General features: G+C 38.4%; 1 protein-coding gene across 5 annotated transcripts in view; it reads right to left on the reverse strand.

Annotated features, from left to right (window-relative positions):
* Window positions 1-16279, reverse strand: part of PRKDC (protein kinase, DNA-activated, catalytic subunit) — a 243275-nt gene that overhangs the window by 112048 nt on the left and 114948 nt on the right. For all 5 annotated transcript variants that reach the window (XM_035011118.1, XM_035011120.1, XM_035011117.1 and 2 more), the window contains 4 exons: window positions 15670-15742; window positions 14439-14587; window positions 12126-12263; window positions 11808-11927 (listed from right to left, as the gene is read on the reverse strand). In XM_035011118.1, the coding sequence (XP_034867009.1) occupies window positions 11808-11927; window positions 12126-12263; window positions 14439-14587; window positions 15670-15742 (480 nt within the window). The remainder of the gene's footprint in view (window positions 1-11807; window positions 11928-12125; window positions 12264-14438; window positions 14588-15669; window positions 15743-16279) is intronic.

Below are 16279 nucleotides of genomic sequence, written 5' to 3' on the forward strand. Positions count from 1 at the left end.
AATAAAAATAGATCAACACCCTGAAATATAATAGTGAAGCTTGCAAATCACAGAGAAAAAGAAGCTATCCTGAAAGCAGCAGGGGGAAGAGATTCCTTACATACGGAGGGAGGAACATTAGAATAACCTATCCACAGAAACCCAGACAGCCAGAAAGGGCTGACAAGATATATTCAGGGTACTCAATGAGAAGAACATGCAGCCAGGAATACTTTATCCAGCAAGGCTGTCATTCAGAACTGAAAGAGAGATAGAGAATATCCAGGACAGACAGAAACTGAAAGAGTATGTGACCACCAAGCCAGCCCTGCAAGAAATATTAAGGGAGATTCCGTGCGCAAAGAGAGACCCGAAGAGTAACACAGACCAGAAAGTAACAGAGACAATCTACAGAAACAGGGGCTTTACAGGCAATACAATGGCACTAAATTCATATCTTTCAATAGTTACTCTAAATGTACATGGGCTGAATTCTCCAATGAAAAGACACAGAGTATCAGACTGGACAAAAAAAGCAGGACCCATCCATATGCTGTCTACGAGACTCATTTTGAACCTAAAGACACCTCCGTATTAAAAGTGAAGGGATGGAGAACTATTTACCATACTAATGGACCTCAAAAGAAAGCTGGGGTAGCAATCCTCATATTAAAAAATTAGATTTTAAACCAAAGCCTGCAGTATGAGATTTGGAGGGACACTATATCATACTTAAAAGGTCTAGCCAACAAGAAGATCTAACAATTGTAAATATCTATTGTCCCCAACATAGGAGCAGCCAATTATATAAAACAATTAATAACCAAAGTAAAGAAACACAATGATAATACATTAATAGGAGGGGACTTCAGGTGCCTGGGTGGCTCAGATGGTTAAGCGTCTGCCTTCGGCTCAGGTCACGATCCCAGGGTCCTGGGATCGAGTCCCACATTGGGCTCCCTGCTCAGCGGGGAGCCTGCTTCTCCCTCTGCCTCTCTGTCTCTTATGAATTAAAAAAAAAAAAAAATAGTAGGGGACTTCAATACTCCACTCAGAGCAATGGACAGATCATCTAAGCAGACGATCAACAAAGAAACAAGAGCTTTGAATGACGCGTTAGACCAGATGGACTTCACAGATAGATACAGAACATTCCATTCTAATAATCGAGAAGATTACTCATTCTTCTCGAGTGCACATGGAACTTTCTCCAGAATCGACCACATACTGGGTCACAAATCAAGTCTCAACTGATACCAAAATATTGAGATTATTCCCTGCATATTTTCCGACCACAATGCTGTGAAACTGGAACTCAATCACAAGAAGAAATTTAGAAGGAACTCAAACACTTGGAGGTTAAAGAACATCCTGCTAAAAGAATGAATGGGTCAACCAGGAAATTAAAAAAGAATGTAAACAATTCATTGAAACTAATGAGAATAAAAACACATCAGTTTAAAACCTGTGCGATACAGCAATGGTCCTAAGAAGGAAGTACACAGCCATCCAAGCCTCTCAAAAAATCATAAAAATCCCAAATACACAAGCTAACCCTATACCTAAAAGTCCTGGAGAAAGAACAGCAAATAAAGCCTAAACTAAGCAGGGGAAGAGAAATAATAAATATAGAGCAGAAATCAATGAAACAGAAACCAGAAAAACAGTAGGACAGATCAACAAAACTAGAAGCTGGTTCTCTGAATGAATTAGTAAGATTGATAAACCTCTGGCCAGACTTACCCAAAAGAAAGAGAAAGGACCCAAATTAGTAAAATCATGAATGAAAGGGGAGAGATTGACTATTCCAAGGAAATACAGACAATTGTTAGAAATTATTACCAGCAACTATATGGAAACAAATTAAGCAATCTGGAAGAAATGGATGCATTCCTGGAAACTTATAAACTACCAAGACTGAAACAGGAAGAAACAGACAATCTGAACAGACCAATAACTAATAAGGAAATTGAAGTAGTAATCAAAAACCTCCCAAAAAACAAGAGTCCAGGGCCAGATGGCTTCCCACGGGAATTCTAGCAAACATGTAAAGAAAACCTAATACTATTCTTCTGAAGCTTTTTCAAAAAATAGGAATGGAAGGAAAACTCCCAAACTCATTCTATGAGGCCAGCATTACCCTGATCCCAAAACCAGACAAAGACCCCATCAAAAAGGAGAATTACGGACCAATATCCCTGATGAACATGAATGTTAAAATACTCACCAAGATCCTAGCCAATAGGATCCAACAGTACATTAAAAGGATCACTCACCAGAACCAGGTGGGATTTATTCCTGGGATGCAAGGGTGGTTCAACATTCGCAAATCAATCAACATGATAGAGCATATTAATAAAAGAAAAGACAAGGACCATATGATCCTCTCAAGTGATGCAGAGAAAGCATTTGACAAAATAGAGCATCCTTTCCTGATTAAAACTCTTCAAAGTAGAAGGATAGAGGGAACATACTTCAATATCATAAAAGCCATCTATGAAAAGCCCACAGCAAATATCATTCTAAACAGGGAAAGACTCAGAGCTTTTCCCTTAAGGTCGGGAACACGACAGGGATGCCCACTCTCACTACTATTGTTCAACATAGTACTAGAAGTCCTAGCCTCAACAATCAGACAACAAAAAGAAATAAAGGGCATTCAAATTGACAAAGAAGACAAACTCTCTCTCTTTGCAGATGACATGATATGTTATGTGGAAAATCCAAAAGACTCTACCCCCAAACTGCTAGAACTCATACAGCAATTCAGCAATGTGGCAGGATACAAAATCAATGCACAGAAATCAGTTGCATTTCTATACACTAACAATGTGACTGAAGAAAGAAAAATTAAGGAATCGATCCCAATCACAAATGCACCAAAAACCATTAGATACTCCTAGAAATAAACCTAACTAACGAGGTAAAAGATCTATACTCTAGAAACTACAGAACACTTATGAAAGAAATAGCAGAAGACACAGAGATGGAAAAACATTCCATGCTCATGGATTGGAAGAATAAACATTGTGAAAATGCATGCTGCCCAGAACAATCTACATATTCAATGGAACGCCTATCAAAATACGATTGGCATTTTTCACAGAGCTGGAACAAAAAAATCATAAAATTTGTATGGAACCAGAAAGACCCCAAATTGCAAGGGGAATGCTGAAAAAGAATACCAAAGCTAGAGGCATCAAAATTCCCGACTTCGAGCTATATTACAAAGCTGTGATCATCAAGACAGCATGGTACTGGCATAAAAACAACATATTTCAATGGAACAGAAGAGAGAGCCCAGAAATGGACCCTCAACTACTCTTCAACAAAGCAGGAAAGAATATCCAATGGAAAAAGGACAGTCTCTTCAATAAATGGTGCTGGGAAAATTGGACAGCCACATGCAGAAGAATGAAACTGGACCATTTTCTTATACCATACACAAAGATAAACTCAAAATGGATTAAAGATCTAAATGTGTAGGCAGGAATCCATCAAAATCCTAGAGGAGAACACAGGTAGCAATGTCTTCGACCTTGAACAAAGCAACTTTTTACAAGAAACATCTCTAAAGGCAAGGAAAACAAAGGCAAAAATGAACTATTCAGACTTCAAGATAAAAAGCTTTTGCATAGGAAAGGAAATAACCAACAAAACTAAAAGGCAACTTACGGAATGGGAGAAAATATCTGCAAATGACAATACAGTTAAAGGGCTGGTATCCAAGATCTACAAAGAAGTTATCAAATTCAGCACCCAAAGAACAAAAAATCCAGTCAAGAAACGGGCAGAAGACATGAACACTTCTCCAAAGACATAAAAACAGCCAACAGACACATGAAAAAAATGCTCCACATCACTCAGCATCAGGGAAATACAAATCAAAACCACAATGAGATACCACGTTATACCAGTCAGAATAGCTAAGATTAACAAGACAGGGAGCAACAAATGTTGGTGAGGATGTGGAGAAAGGAGAACCCTCTTAAATTGTTTGTGGGAATGCAAGCTGGTACAGTCACTCTGGAAAACAGTATGGAGGTTCCTCAGGATGTTAAAAATAGAGCTACCTTATGCCCCAGCATTTGCACTACTGGGTATTTACCCCAAAGATACAGATGTAGTGAAAAGAAGGGGCACCTGCACCCCAATGTTCATAGCAGCAATGTCCACAATTGCCAAACTGTGGAAGGAACCAAGATGTCCTTCAATAGATGAATGGATAGAGAAGTGATTCAAATATACAATGTGATTCATATATACAATGGATTATTACTCAGCCATCAGAAAGGATGACTATCTACCATTTACATCAACATGGATGGAACTGGAGGGTATTATGCTAAATGAAATAAGTCAATCAGAGAAAGACAATTATATGGTTTCACTCATATGTGGAACAGAAGGAATAGTGCAGAGGACAATAGGGGAAGAGAGGGAAAACTGAATGGGAAGAAATCCGAGAGGGAGACAAACCATGAAAGACTCTTGACTCTGGGAAACAAACTGATGGTTGTGGAAAGGGAGTTAGGTGGGGGGATGTGGTAACTGGGTGATGGGAATTAAAGAGGGCACATGATATGATGAGCACTGGGTGTTATATTCAACTAATGAATCATTGAACATTATATCAGAAACTAATGATGTACCATACCTTGGCTAATTGAATTTAAATTAAACAAAAGATTAAAAAAAAGAAACTTGCTAACACATGTAATTCATACAGAGATCATTTCTAACAATTTTAATTTTCAGGTTTAAAAAAATGACAGAAGAATGATGTTGAACAAATAAATATGGTTGGCTAACTTATTCAGAGAACAAAAATGTCATGCTTTGTTTCTTTATTACAGGTTTTCTTGTCAGTAGATATATATAACTGCAAAGACTTGTTTTTCAATTTCTTATTTAGACTCAATTTAGGTAACATATACTATACTATTAGTTTCAGGGCTAGAATTTAGTGATGCATCAGTGGCATATAACACCCAATGCTCATCACATCAAGTGCCCTCCTTAATGCCCATCACCCAATTACCCTATACCCCCCCCCTCCTCCCCTCCAGCAACCCTCTGTTGTTTCCTACAATTAAAAGTCTCCCATGGTTTGCCTCCCTCTCTGTTTTCATTTTATTTTTCTTGCCCTTGCCCTATGTTCATCAGTTTTGTTTCTTAAATTCCACATGAGTGAAATCATATGGTATTTGTCCTTCTCTGACTTATTTCGTTTAGTTTAATACCCTGTAGTTCTATCCATGTTGTTGCAAATAGCAAGATTTAGTTTTCTTTGATGGCTAAGTAGTACTCCATTGCATATATATATATATATATACACATCTTCTTTATCCATTTATCTGTCCATTGACATGTGGGCACTCTCCATATTTTGCATATTCTGGACATTTCTGCTATAAATGTTGGGTTGCATGTGCCCCTTCAAATCACTATGTTTGTATCCTTTAGATAAATACCTACTAGTGCAACTGCTCAGTCATAGGATAGTTCTATTTTTAACTTTTTGAGGAAACTGTCTGCACCAGTTTGCATTCCCATCGACAATGTGAGAGGGTTCTACTTCCTCTGCATCCTCACCAACATGTTGTTGCATTTTTTTCATGTATCTGTTGGCCATTTGTATGTGCTCTTTGGAGAAATGTTTGTTCATGTCTTCTGCCCATTTCTTGACCGGATTTTTTGTTTTTGGGGTGTTGAGATTGATAAGTTCTTTATAGATTTTGATACTAGCCCTTTATCTGATATGTCGTTTGCTAATATCTTCTCCCATTCGGTAGCTTGCCTTTTTCATTGCTGACTGTTTCCTTTGCTGTGCAAAAGCTTTTTATCTTGAAGTCCCAATAGTTCATTTTTGCTTTTGTTTCCCTGGCCTTTGGAGACATGTCTAGCAAAAAGGTGTTGTGGCCAAGGCCGAAGAGGTTGCTGCCTGTGTTCTCCTCCAGCATTTTGATGGATAACTGACTCACAGTTCAATCTTTCATCCATTTTGACTTTATTTTTGTGTATGGTGTAAGAAAATGGTCCAGTTTCATTCTTCTGCATGTGGCGGTCCAATTTTCCCAACACCATTTGTTGCTGAGACTATCCTTTTTTGCTTGGATATTCTTTCCTGCTTTGTCAAAGAGTAGTTGACCATAGAGTTGAGGGTCCAATTTTGAATTCTCTGTTCTGTTCCACTGATCTATGTGTCTTGTTTTTTGTGCCAGTACCATATTGTCTTAATGATTATAGCTTTGTAATACAGCTTGAAGTCTGGAATTGTGATGCCTCCAGCTTTGCTTTCCTTTTTCAACATTCCTTTGGCTATTTCGATGTTCTGTGGTTCCATACAAAATTTAGGATTGTTTGTTCCAGCTCTGTGATAAATGCTGATGGTATTTTGATAGAGACTGTATTGAATGTGTAGACTGCTTTGGGTAGCATGACATTTTTTAAATAGTTGTTTTCCTATCCATGAACATGGAATGTTGTTCCATTTTTTTGTGTCTGCCTCAATTTCTTTGATGAGTGTTCTATAGTTTTCAGAGTACAGATTCTTTACCTCTTTACTTAGGCTTATTCCTAGATATCTTACAGCTTTTGCTGCAATTGTGAGTGGGATCGATGCCCTGATTTCTCATTCTTCTTCTGTTAAGCGAATAGAAATGCAACTGACTTCTGGGCATTGATTTTATATCCTGCAACTTTCCTGAATTCCTGTATCAGTTCTGACAATTTTTTGGTGGAATCCTTTGGGTTTTCTATATAGAGTATCATGTTGTCTGCAAAGAGTGAAGGTTTGACTTCTTTTTTGCCAATGTGATGCCCTTCATTTCTTTTTGTTGTCTGACTGCTGAGGCTGGGACTTCCAATACAGTGTTAAATAACAGTGGTGAGAGATGACATCCCTGTTGTATTCCTGACCTTAGAGGAAATGCTCTTAATTTCTCCCCATTGACGATGATATTTATGTGGGTCTTTCCTATATGACTTTTTATAGGTATGGTCTTTCCTATATGATTTTTAGGGTATTGAGGAACGTTCCCTCTATCCATTCATGTCAGAGAGATATATTGAGGATACCACATGGCTCTTGTCCTTTCTTTTAGTAATGTGGTGTATGACCTTGAGAGATTTGCAGATGCTGAACCACCCCTGTAGCCTAGGAATAAATCCCACTTAGTCATGGTGAATAATCCTTTTGATGTACTGAAGGATCCTATTAGCTAGTATTTTGTTAAGAATTTTTGCATCCATGTACCTCAGGGATATTCATCTGTAATTCTCCTTTTTAGTGGGGTCTTTGCCTTTTTGGGGATCAAGGTAATGCTTGCTGTATAAAATGAGTTTGGAAGTTTTCCTTCCATTTGTTTTTTTTTTTTTTTTTTGGAACAGTTTCAGACGAATAGGTATTAATTCTTTAAATGTTTAGTACAATTCCCCTGGGGGACCATCTGACCTTGGACTCTTGTTGTTGGGAGATTTTGGATTACTGATTCAATTTCTTTGCTGATTATGGTCTGTTCAGGTTTTCTATTTCTTCCTGTTTCAGTTGCAGTAGTTTATATGTTTGTAGGCAAGTATCCATTTCTTCCAGGGTGCCTAATTTGTTGGCATATAACTGCTCATAATATTCTCTTATAATTGTTTGTCTATCATTGGTGTTGGTCGTGATCTCTCCCCTTTCATTCATGATTTTATTGATTTGGGTCCTTTCTCTTTTCTTTTTGGTAAGTGTGGCTAGGGGTTTATCGATCTTATTAATTCTTTCAAAGAACCAGCTCTTACTTTCGTTGATCTGTTCTACTTTTTTTTATCATGGATTTCTACTCTAATTATTATTATTTCTCTTCTCCTGCTGGATCTAGACTTTATTTGCTGTAATTTTCCCAGCTTCTTTAGGTGTAAGGTTAGGTTGTGTATTTGAGACCTTTCTTGTTTCTTGAGCAATGCCTGTATTGCTATATATTTCCCTCTTAGGACCACCTTTGCAGCATCCCAAAGGTTCTGAACTGTAATGTTTTCATTTTCATTGGCTTCCATGTATTTTTTACATTCTTCTTTGATTTCCTGGTTGACCCATTCATTCTTTAGTACGCTGTTCTTTAACCTCTATGTATTTGTTTTTCTTGTGGTTCACTGCAAATTTTATGGCATTGTGGCCTGAAAATATGCATATTATCTCAAATCTTTTTGTAGTGGTTGAGACCTGATTTGTGACCCAGTATGTGGGAAGTACACTCAAGAAGAATGTGTATTCTGTTTCTTTAAAATGAAATGCTTTGAATATATGTTACGTTCATCTGGTCCAGTGTGTCATTCAAAGCCTTTGTTGCTTTGTTGATTTTCTGCTTAGATAATTTGTCCATTTCTATAAATGAGGTGTTAATGTCTCCTATTATTATTGTACTATTATCAAAGAGTTTCTTTAATTTTGTTATTAATTGGTTTATATATGCTCCCAAGTTAGGGGCATAAATATTTACAATTCTTAAATCTTCTTATTGGATAGACACTTTTATTATGAGATAGTGTCCTTCATCTCTTATTAATCTTTGGTTTAAAATCTAGTTTGCCTGATATAAGGATGGCTACCTTCAGCTTTTTTTTTATGTCCACTGGCATGATAAATGGTGCTCAATCCCCTAAGTTTCTTCTTTTTTTAAAGATTTTATTTATTTACTTATTTGACAGAGACAGAGAGAGAGAGTGCACAGTAGGCAGAGAGGCAGGCAGAGGGAGAGGGAGAAGCAGGCTCTCTGCCAAGCAGGGAGCCTGACGCAGGGCTCAATCCCAGGACTCTGGGATCATGACCTGAGCCGAAGGCAGCTGCTTAACCGACTGAGCCACCCAGGCACCCCAACCCCCTCTTTCAATCTGGGGGTGTCTTTGGGTCTAAAAACGAGTCTCCTGTAGACAGCATATTGATGGGTCTTGTTTTTTTTATCCATTCTGATACCCCATATCTTTTGATTGGAGCATTTAGTTCATTTACATTCAGAATAATTCTTGAAATATATGAATTCAGTGCCATTGTATTATCTACCTATAAAGTCGCTGTTCCTGTAGATTGTCCCTGTTCCTTTCTGATCTTTATTTTTGGGCTCTCTCTTCGCTCAAAGGATCCCCTTTAATATTTCTTTCAGGGCTCGTTTAGTTTCACAAATTCCTTTAGTTTTTGTTTGTCATGTAAAGTCTTTATCTTTCCTTCTATTTCGAATGACAGCATTGCTGTATAAAGTATTCTTGGCTGCTATTTTTCCCATTTAGCACGTTGAATATATCATGTCAGTCCTTTCTGGCCTGCCAGGTCTCTGTGGACAGGTCTGCTACCAGCCTTATACCTCTATCCTTGTAGGTTAAGAACCTCTTGTCCCAAGCTGCTTTCAGTATTTTCTCTTTTTCTTTTTGTTAAGGTTTTATTTCTTTATTTGAGAGAGGGAGAGCAAATGAATGAGCATTAGAGAGCACCACTGGAGGGAGAGGGAGAAGCAGGTTTCCTGCTGAGCAAGGAGCCTGACATGGGACTGACTCAATCCCAGGACCCTGGGATCATGACCCGAGCTGAAGGCAGATGCTTAACCGACTGAGCCACCCAGGCACCCTGATTTTCTCTTTATCTTTGTAATATGCAAGTTTCACTATAATATGTTAAGATGTTGACCTATTTTTAATTTTGAGGGGGGCTCTCTGTGCCTCCTGGACTTAAAGACCTATTTCGTTCCCCGGTTTAGGGAAGTTCTCAGCTATAAGTCATTCAAATACACTTTCTGCCCCTTTCTCCCACTCTTCTTCTGGAATTCCTGTAACATGGATATTATTTTGCTTTATGGAATCGCTGTTTCTTCAGTCTACCTTCTTGATCTAATAGGTTTCTTTCCCTCTTCTTTTCAGTTTCCTTATTTTCCATCCATTTTATCTTCTATATTACTGATTCATTCTTCTGCTTCATTCATCCTCTTTTTTTGGTCTCCATTTGGGACTGCATCTTGGTTATAGCATTTTTAATTTTGGCCTGACTAGATTTTAGTTCTTTTATCTCTACAGTAAGAGATTCTCTAGTGTCTTCAATGCTTTCTTCAAGCCCAGCTAGTATCTTTATAATCATTGTTTTAAATTCTAGTTCAGACACCTTGGTTATATCCATATTGATTAAATCCCTGGCAGTGAGTACTACCTTCTGTTCTTTCCTTTGTGGTGAATTTCTCTGTCTTGTTATTTTGTCCAGAAAAAAAAAGGAGAATAAACAATAACAATGACAACAGAAAAAAGAAAACAAAACAACAAACAAACAAACTGAACAAAACATAAAAGTAGATCCTGGTTGTGTTTGGTCTTGTTAAAAGAAACTAGATCCCAAAATGTTGAATGAATGAATGAAAGGAAGAAAGAGAAATATATCTATATCTATATGCATATATAATTATTAAATAAAATACAATGAAAGAAAGCAAAAATAATATATAAAGCATATAAGTAGATAAAAATTTAAAAGAATAAGAAAAGATTTGGAAAAGTAAGAAAATAACAAAAAGGAATACTAAAAGACTAATGAATAAAAATGTGAAGAATGCTATATAGTGTTTTCCCCAAGCTGAAGCTTTGTAACCCCCTATGATTAATAAACTTGGTGAGAGTGAGTTGTTTGTGCTGGTCTTCTGCGGGGCGGGGGGAGTCTATTGCACTGATTCTCAGGTGGACTCGCCTTAGTGAAAAAACACCTCCAATGAGCAGAGGTAGGGCTTGGTGTAAGCAGCTCTGGACTCCACTAGGTGGCACTGTTTTGCTCCCCGAAGGTTTTCAGCACTGATGGGCAGGATGAATATGCAGACGCCCTCCACTCTTCAGTGAGCCCTCACAGAAAAGCAACCAATCAGTCTTGTCTCCCCAGTTTCCATGAGAACTCTGTGTTCACCTGCCCTGTGACCAGGCATTTTTATCTCAGGCACAAGACTGAGTTTCAAAACTCCAAATTTTAGGGACTCCTGTGGGGCAGACCCATGCTGTTCTTCTGGGGGGGGGGGGTGGTTCTTACCACATTTCTGCTTTTTGCTGGACCCCTCCCAGGAAACTGGTTGCATGACTGCTACACACTTAATGGCAACAGAGAGGAGAAAGTCGGCACCTAAACTCACTGTTCTAAGCCGGCTTCCCTGCTCTTATGCCTAGGAACTCTGCCACACTCAGGCACCACCTGTTCTTCTTGAGACCCCGGGGATCCTGAGAGCACGCTGTCACACCTGGAATTCTGCCCTGCTTCACCATTTGAGCACCTTTAAGCCAGGAACATGCCCCACTGTAGCAGACTTCTAAAAGTTCCGATTTTGCATTCCATTGCTTATTAATATTTTGTGGTATTCTCTTTAAGCAGGCTCCCACCCCTCAGCTGTATCCTCAGCTATATCACACTGGATTCAAGTCTCCATACCTCCTACCTTCCAAAATGTGGTCATTTGTTTTTAAAGATCTTATTTGAGAGAGAGAGAGAGAAAACAGGAATGGGGGGAGGGGCAGAGGAAGAGGGAGAAGCAGGCTCCCCATTGAGCAAGGAGCCCGACTGAGGGCTTGATCCCAGGATTCCAGGATCATGAGCTGAGCTGAAGGCAGACACTTCACTGACTGAGCCACCCAGGCACCCCTGTGGTCATATTTTTCTACTGGTAAACTTGCAGCATTTGTTTTCTCAGATCTCCTACTGATTTCTCAGGTGTTCAGAATGATTTGGTAACTATCTAGTTGCATTCGAGGTATGAGACAAACTTAGCATCCTCCTATTCCTCCACCTTCTTACTAATTGCAAAGAATTTTTAAGCAAATAATAAATTACTTACTTCTTCTGTATTAATAACAAGCTTGGCTAAGAAGAGACGGATATTTAATGATACCGATGGATTTCCTAGTTTGTCATGAAGAAATTTCATCCATGGAGGAAGATTTCTTGGCACTGAACCCTGAAATGATACATTCATGAGTACCTTAAAATGTGGAAGAAAATAACTTCACATTTTGATATTATGAGATGACAAAGTAAGACATGAGCAACAAAAAATGTTTAGTAGATATAGAATTTGGTATTCGATATTAAGTGTTCATTCTTACTATGATACCAATAAACAGTATTAAATGAGACAAGATTAGCAGAAACAAACCTCTTCTCCTTTAGGTAGTATCTGATTTCTGTGCATGTGCTTAATCAGGGCTGTCATGGTTGCCATACATTCGTGTTGATTGAGCTCATCCATCTCTAACTCTAGGACAGCATCTTGGACCATGGGGTCTTTGTGCTCCTAGGAAAAGGGAAGAATCCGATGATGCAGAGTAAACTGTTAAAATTTTAGTGTATATGATATTCTGCCTTTTGGGGCAATATCATAAAACACACAGTAAGGTAACAATGATAAATTGGTAATAATATTAAACACATTTGTTGGGTTTTCTTATTAAACAACTTAAAAAAAAAAAAAAAGCAAAAAAACCCCCAAGACCTCATGTCTTCCTTACATTCTAGATACATATTTTCCCTCTGATCTTTATATGCAGGGTCACTCCCTCCGGGGTCATACTTAGTTCACACCATCCATGCGGACACACGTTGCTTTGTACAAACACTAAGATCTTTCCAAATGTTTGTGTCCGGGGAGGCCCCAGAACTCTGAACACCTTGAGAGCAACAGTCTCCATGATTCTTAGTTGCCACATTATGGAGAAAGCAGAATTACTGAAACACAACTGTAAGATAAATTTTCACCTATATTTTTTTCTCAGTAAACTAAAAAATGTAAAATCCTTAATTTGCCTTGAAATTTTAATCAATAAAAGAACAAAACTTTTAAACCACTGTTGATCCTAAAATTCTTAGAAATTATAGCAGAGGTAATCATTTTATAAGTGTAATGATGAACTGAAGTTTTACATACACGTATAGTAAATTTTACACACACACACAGTGGAACAATAAATTGTAAATAATAAACAGTAAATTTTATCCAATCAGGGTTATAAGAAACAAAAAAAAAATAATGAGCCATAAAAATCAATCAGTAATCTTAATGTCCCTTTTTCCATATACCTGGTAAGGTGTCAAAGGAATTAATCACAGTATCTGACTGCATTCAGATCTACTCGACATGTTTTTTAGCCAAAATTATTTGTCAGGATGCTTCTCACAAGGACTGGATAGATCTGAAACTGGAGACTCAAGTCATGCAGTCAAATTGAAGGCATGAGGACTGAACCCAAGATGCCTCAATGTAAATGGCCTATTCATGAAGGATGAGTCTCACTAGACAATGTAGCCATAATAGAACAAAGTTGTACTTTTTTAATGCCCAGCGCAGATGTACGACATAATCTGGGTGAAAGAATTAATGAATGGGCTCCTCCTTGAAGCATTCATTAAAAAGGAAGAAGCCCACCATAGGGGCAACATAAAGTACAGTCAAACTCAACTTCAAAAACACTGTACTGCTCCTGTCCTCCTCAGGCAAAAAGCCACTCTGGCAGACCAGAGTGGGACAAGAGCTGCCTGGCAGTGTCTGGGAGTGGGGAGGGAGAGAGTGGGGTGCCTGCCTGTGGTTCAGGACCCACTCCAGGAAGGCATCAGCGTTCAGAGGACAGCAGAGGGATTGAGGGAAGGAAGAGGTGAGTCAGTGCATGTCTAAGAAACCAGAAAGGGAAAAACTTGAATGAACCCTGGATACCATTTTTGGTATCCAGGAGCTCATGGTTTTACACATTTGGAGCTCATGGTTTTACACATTTGGAAACATGGGTGTGCCTCTGTAAGTGCACAGATATGTATCTACCGACACGTTTCCTAGCTCTGTTCATGAGGTTAAGCTATCATTTGTGAACACAGATGCATTTAGTTATTTCAGTTTGATAACATCAAATATTTGAGCAGCTTCTTCATTTTCCACAGAGGATAATACAACAGTCACATCAGCATGGTATGTGAATCTCTACAGTAGTTATCTTTCTCACTGGAGACCCTTAAATGCAGTTCTGATTTCAAACACTAATTTTTTTTTCAAGATTTTATTTATTTAACAGAGAGAGAGACAGCGAGAAAGGGAACACAGCAGGGGGAGTGGGAGAGGGAGAAGCAGGCTTCCCGCCCAGCAGAAAGCCTGATGTGGGGCTCGATCCCAGGACCCTGAGATCATGACCTGAGCCAAAGGCAGACGCTTAACGACTGAGCCACCCAGGCGCCCCTCAAACACTAATTTCATGGAGACTGGCTAATGTGAATCAGCCCTTGGGAGAGAGCCTTCTTTCCTCCTTTCATCCTACTGATGAAATCCAATTGCCTATAGGATGCAAAGCTGGGACTTAGATCCTGGTAAATTCTCCAAACGCTATTGTCTGAGGACTACCCACAGAGAACTGGCTTCCCCTAACAATGAAGCCCCCCTTCCTTTACAAATGTCAACAATATTTTTCAATATACAAAATGTGATCACCTGTCTCCGAAAATGACCAGGGGTAGATTTAGGGTCTTGGGAACGGTATGAATAGCTCTGAACTCCAGTTGAAAAATCAAATTGACTCATTTCCTCACTCAGGCTGCTGTCTGCCAAATACGACAAGGAAGATAGATAATGAGGGGCACCTGAAATATAAAGAAGAAAATATATTTATTTAAATTGATAAAAAAATGTATTTCTCTAAGCTCAAATGATACTAAAATTAAAAGACTGTGTTAACTAAGGCTTTTTTCTTTTCTGTGATTCTCAACAGATTATCCAGATTAACAAAGCAAAAGGAAACGGGGAAAGACCTCCTTTGGTTTTGTTATTATTGAGCAATTATTCTCTACTATCATGGACAGAGAAATTAAGTTAAACTATACACAATTTTTGGATATGACAGTAACATAATTTCCTTGCATTTAAAATTTTGATGGGGTACAGTTTGCACATAAAGTCTAACACAGATGTGGGAAAAGATACTACTGAAAAACAACTAATCCACAATCCACATATGTAAGGAATTTACAACACTGGTTCAAATTTTATTCTCAAGTCAAGAAAAAAAAGCTATGAAGAAAAATTAAGCAAAAAACTAAAACAAGGCTCATGTGGAGCAAGAGAGTTAATTTTAAATAGGGAAGCCAGGGAGAACTTCCTTCAAAGGTTAGTATTAAACAAAACGCTGATATCTGGGAATAAGATTATTGCAGGTTTAGGAAACATCACATGCAAATGCCCTGGGGCCAAAGTGAGCCTGGTGCCTACAAGCATAGGCAGGGGAACAGTGCTGCTAGAGCAGAGTAAGCAGGAAGGAGAGTGGCAGGGAGGAGGCAGGTAGGTCAGGGGCCTTAGGCAGCTCTGTCCTCAGGGAGGTGGGAGCTGATGGGAGGTTTGGAGCAGAGGAGTGGCAGGATGGGACTTATATTTTAACATATTTCTGAATGTATTTAAACAAAATATAAATATAATCCATATGCAAACAAATAACTATCAACCTATCTTGCACTATTAAGAAAAGCATACCATTTCTCAGCCCTCTTTGGCCATTCTGAGGTTTAGCTCATTGCATTTCTTTCAAAATATAATTCTATTTGCCACTTAAAATCTTTTCAAACTCAATTTCAATGTTTTTGGATATTTAAAATATTTTTTATTTACATAGCAAATATCATTTGTTACTTAACAAATTGGAATCATTCTCATCATTTTGAAAACATCCTACCTGAATCCCCATTTGTGGCTTCCCTGGCTTCTTTCCTAATTTCAATGTACTTTTTCTTTCTTTCCATAGGAACCTATTAGGCAAAACAAATACACAATTTAAAACTTTTTAGAATCATGATCACACATTTTCAATTTTAGTAGCAATTTGGCAAAAAAAATTAATTTTTAAACAAGACTTTTATCAAATTTAAAATCACCAAAAAGTATCCACAAAGACAGGTGAGTACCCTTACGAAACGCATTTCCCGCAGAACCCCACTGAGGCATTTGCCTCCCCGCTCTGGGCTCTGGGACCCAGTGCAGACTAAGTTCTGGTAGCCACATGCCCAGATTACCAATAGTCTGTACTTGACCTATGAGCCTCAGTTTCCTTAACTATACAGTTATGGTATATCATAGCACTATACAGTGCTATAGTAAAGTTCAGAAGTAACATATAGCGAGTGTCTGAGTGCTATTTTTGTTTGTTTGTTTATTCCTTGAACATACACCTTGAAAAATGTTCCCAGTCTTGTTTCAAAAGGGCACAAGGCAGGAAGCAACCGTTTACATGAACTCATGAACCACTCACACATGGTGAAGTCAGCAGCCATGGACACTAACATGAG

The sequence above is a fragment of the Mirounga leonina genome, unplaced genomic scaffold, assembly GCF_011800145.1.
Source record: "Mirounga leonina isolate KUSES-001 unplaced genomic scaffold, KU_Mleo_1.0 Mir_165, whole genome shotgun sequence".
Classification (NCBI taxonomy): Eukaryota; Metazoa; Chordata; class Mammalia; order Carnivora; family Phocidae; genus Mirounga; species Mirounga leonina.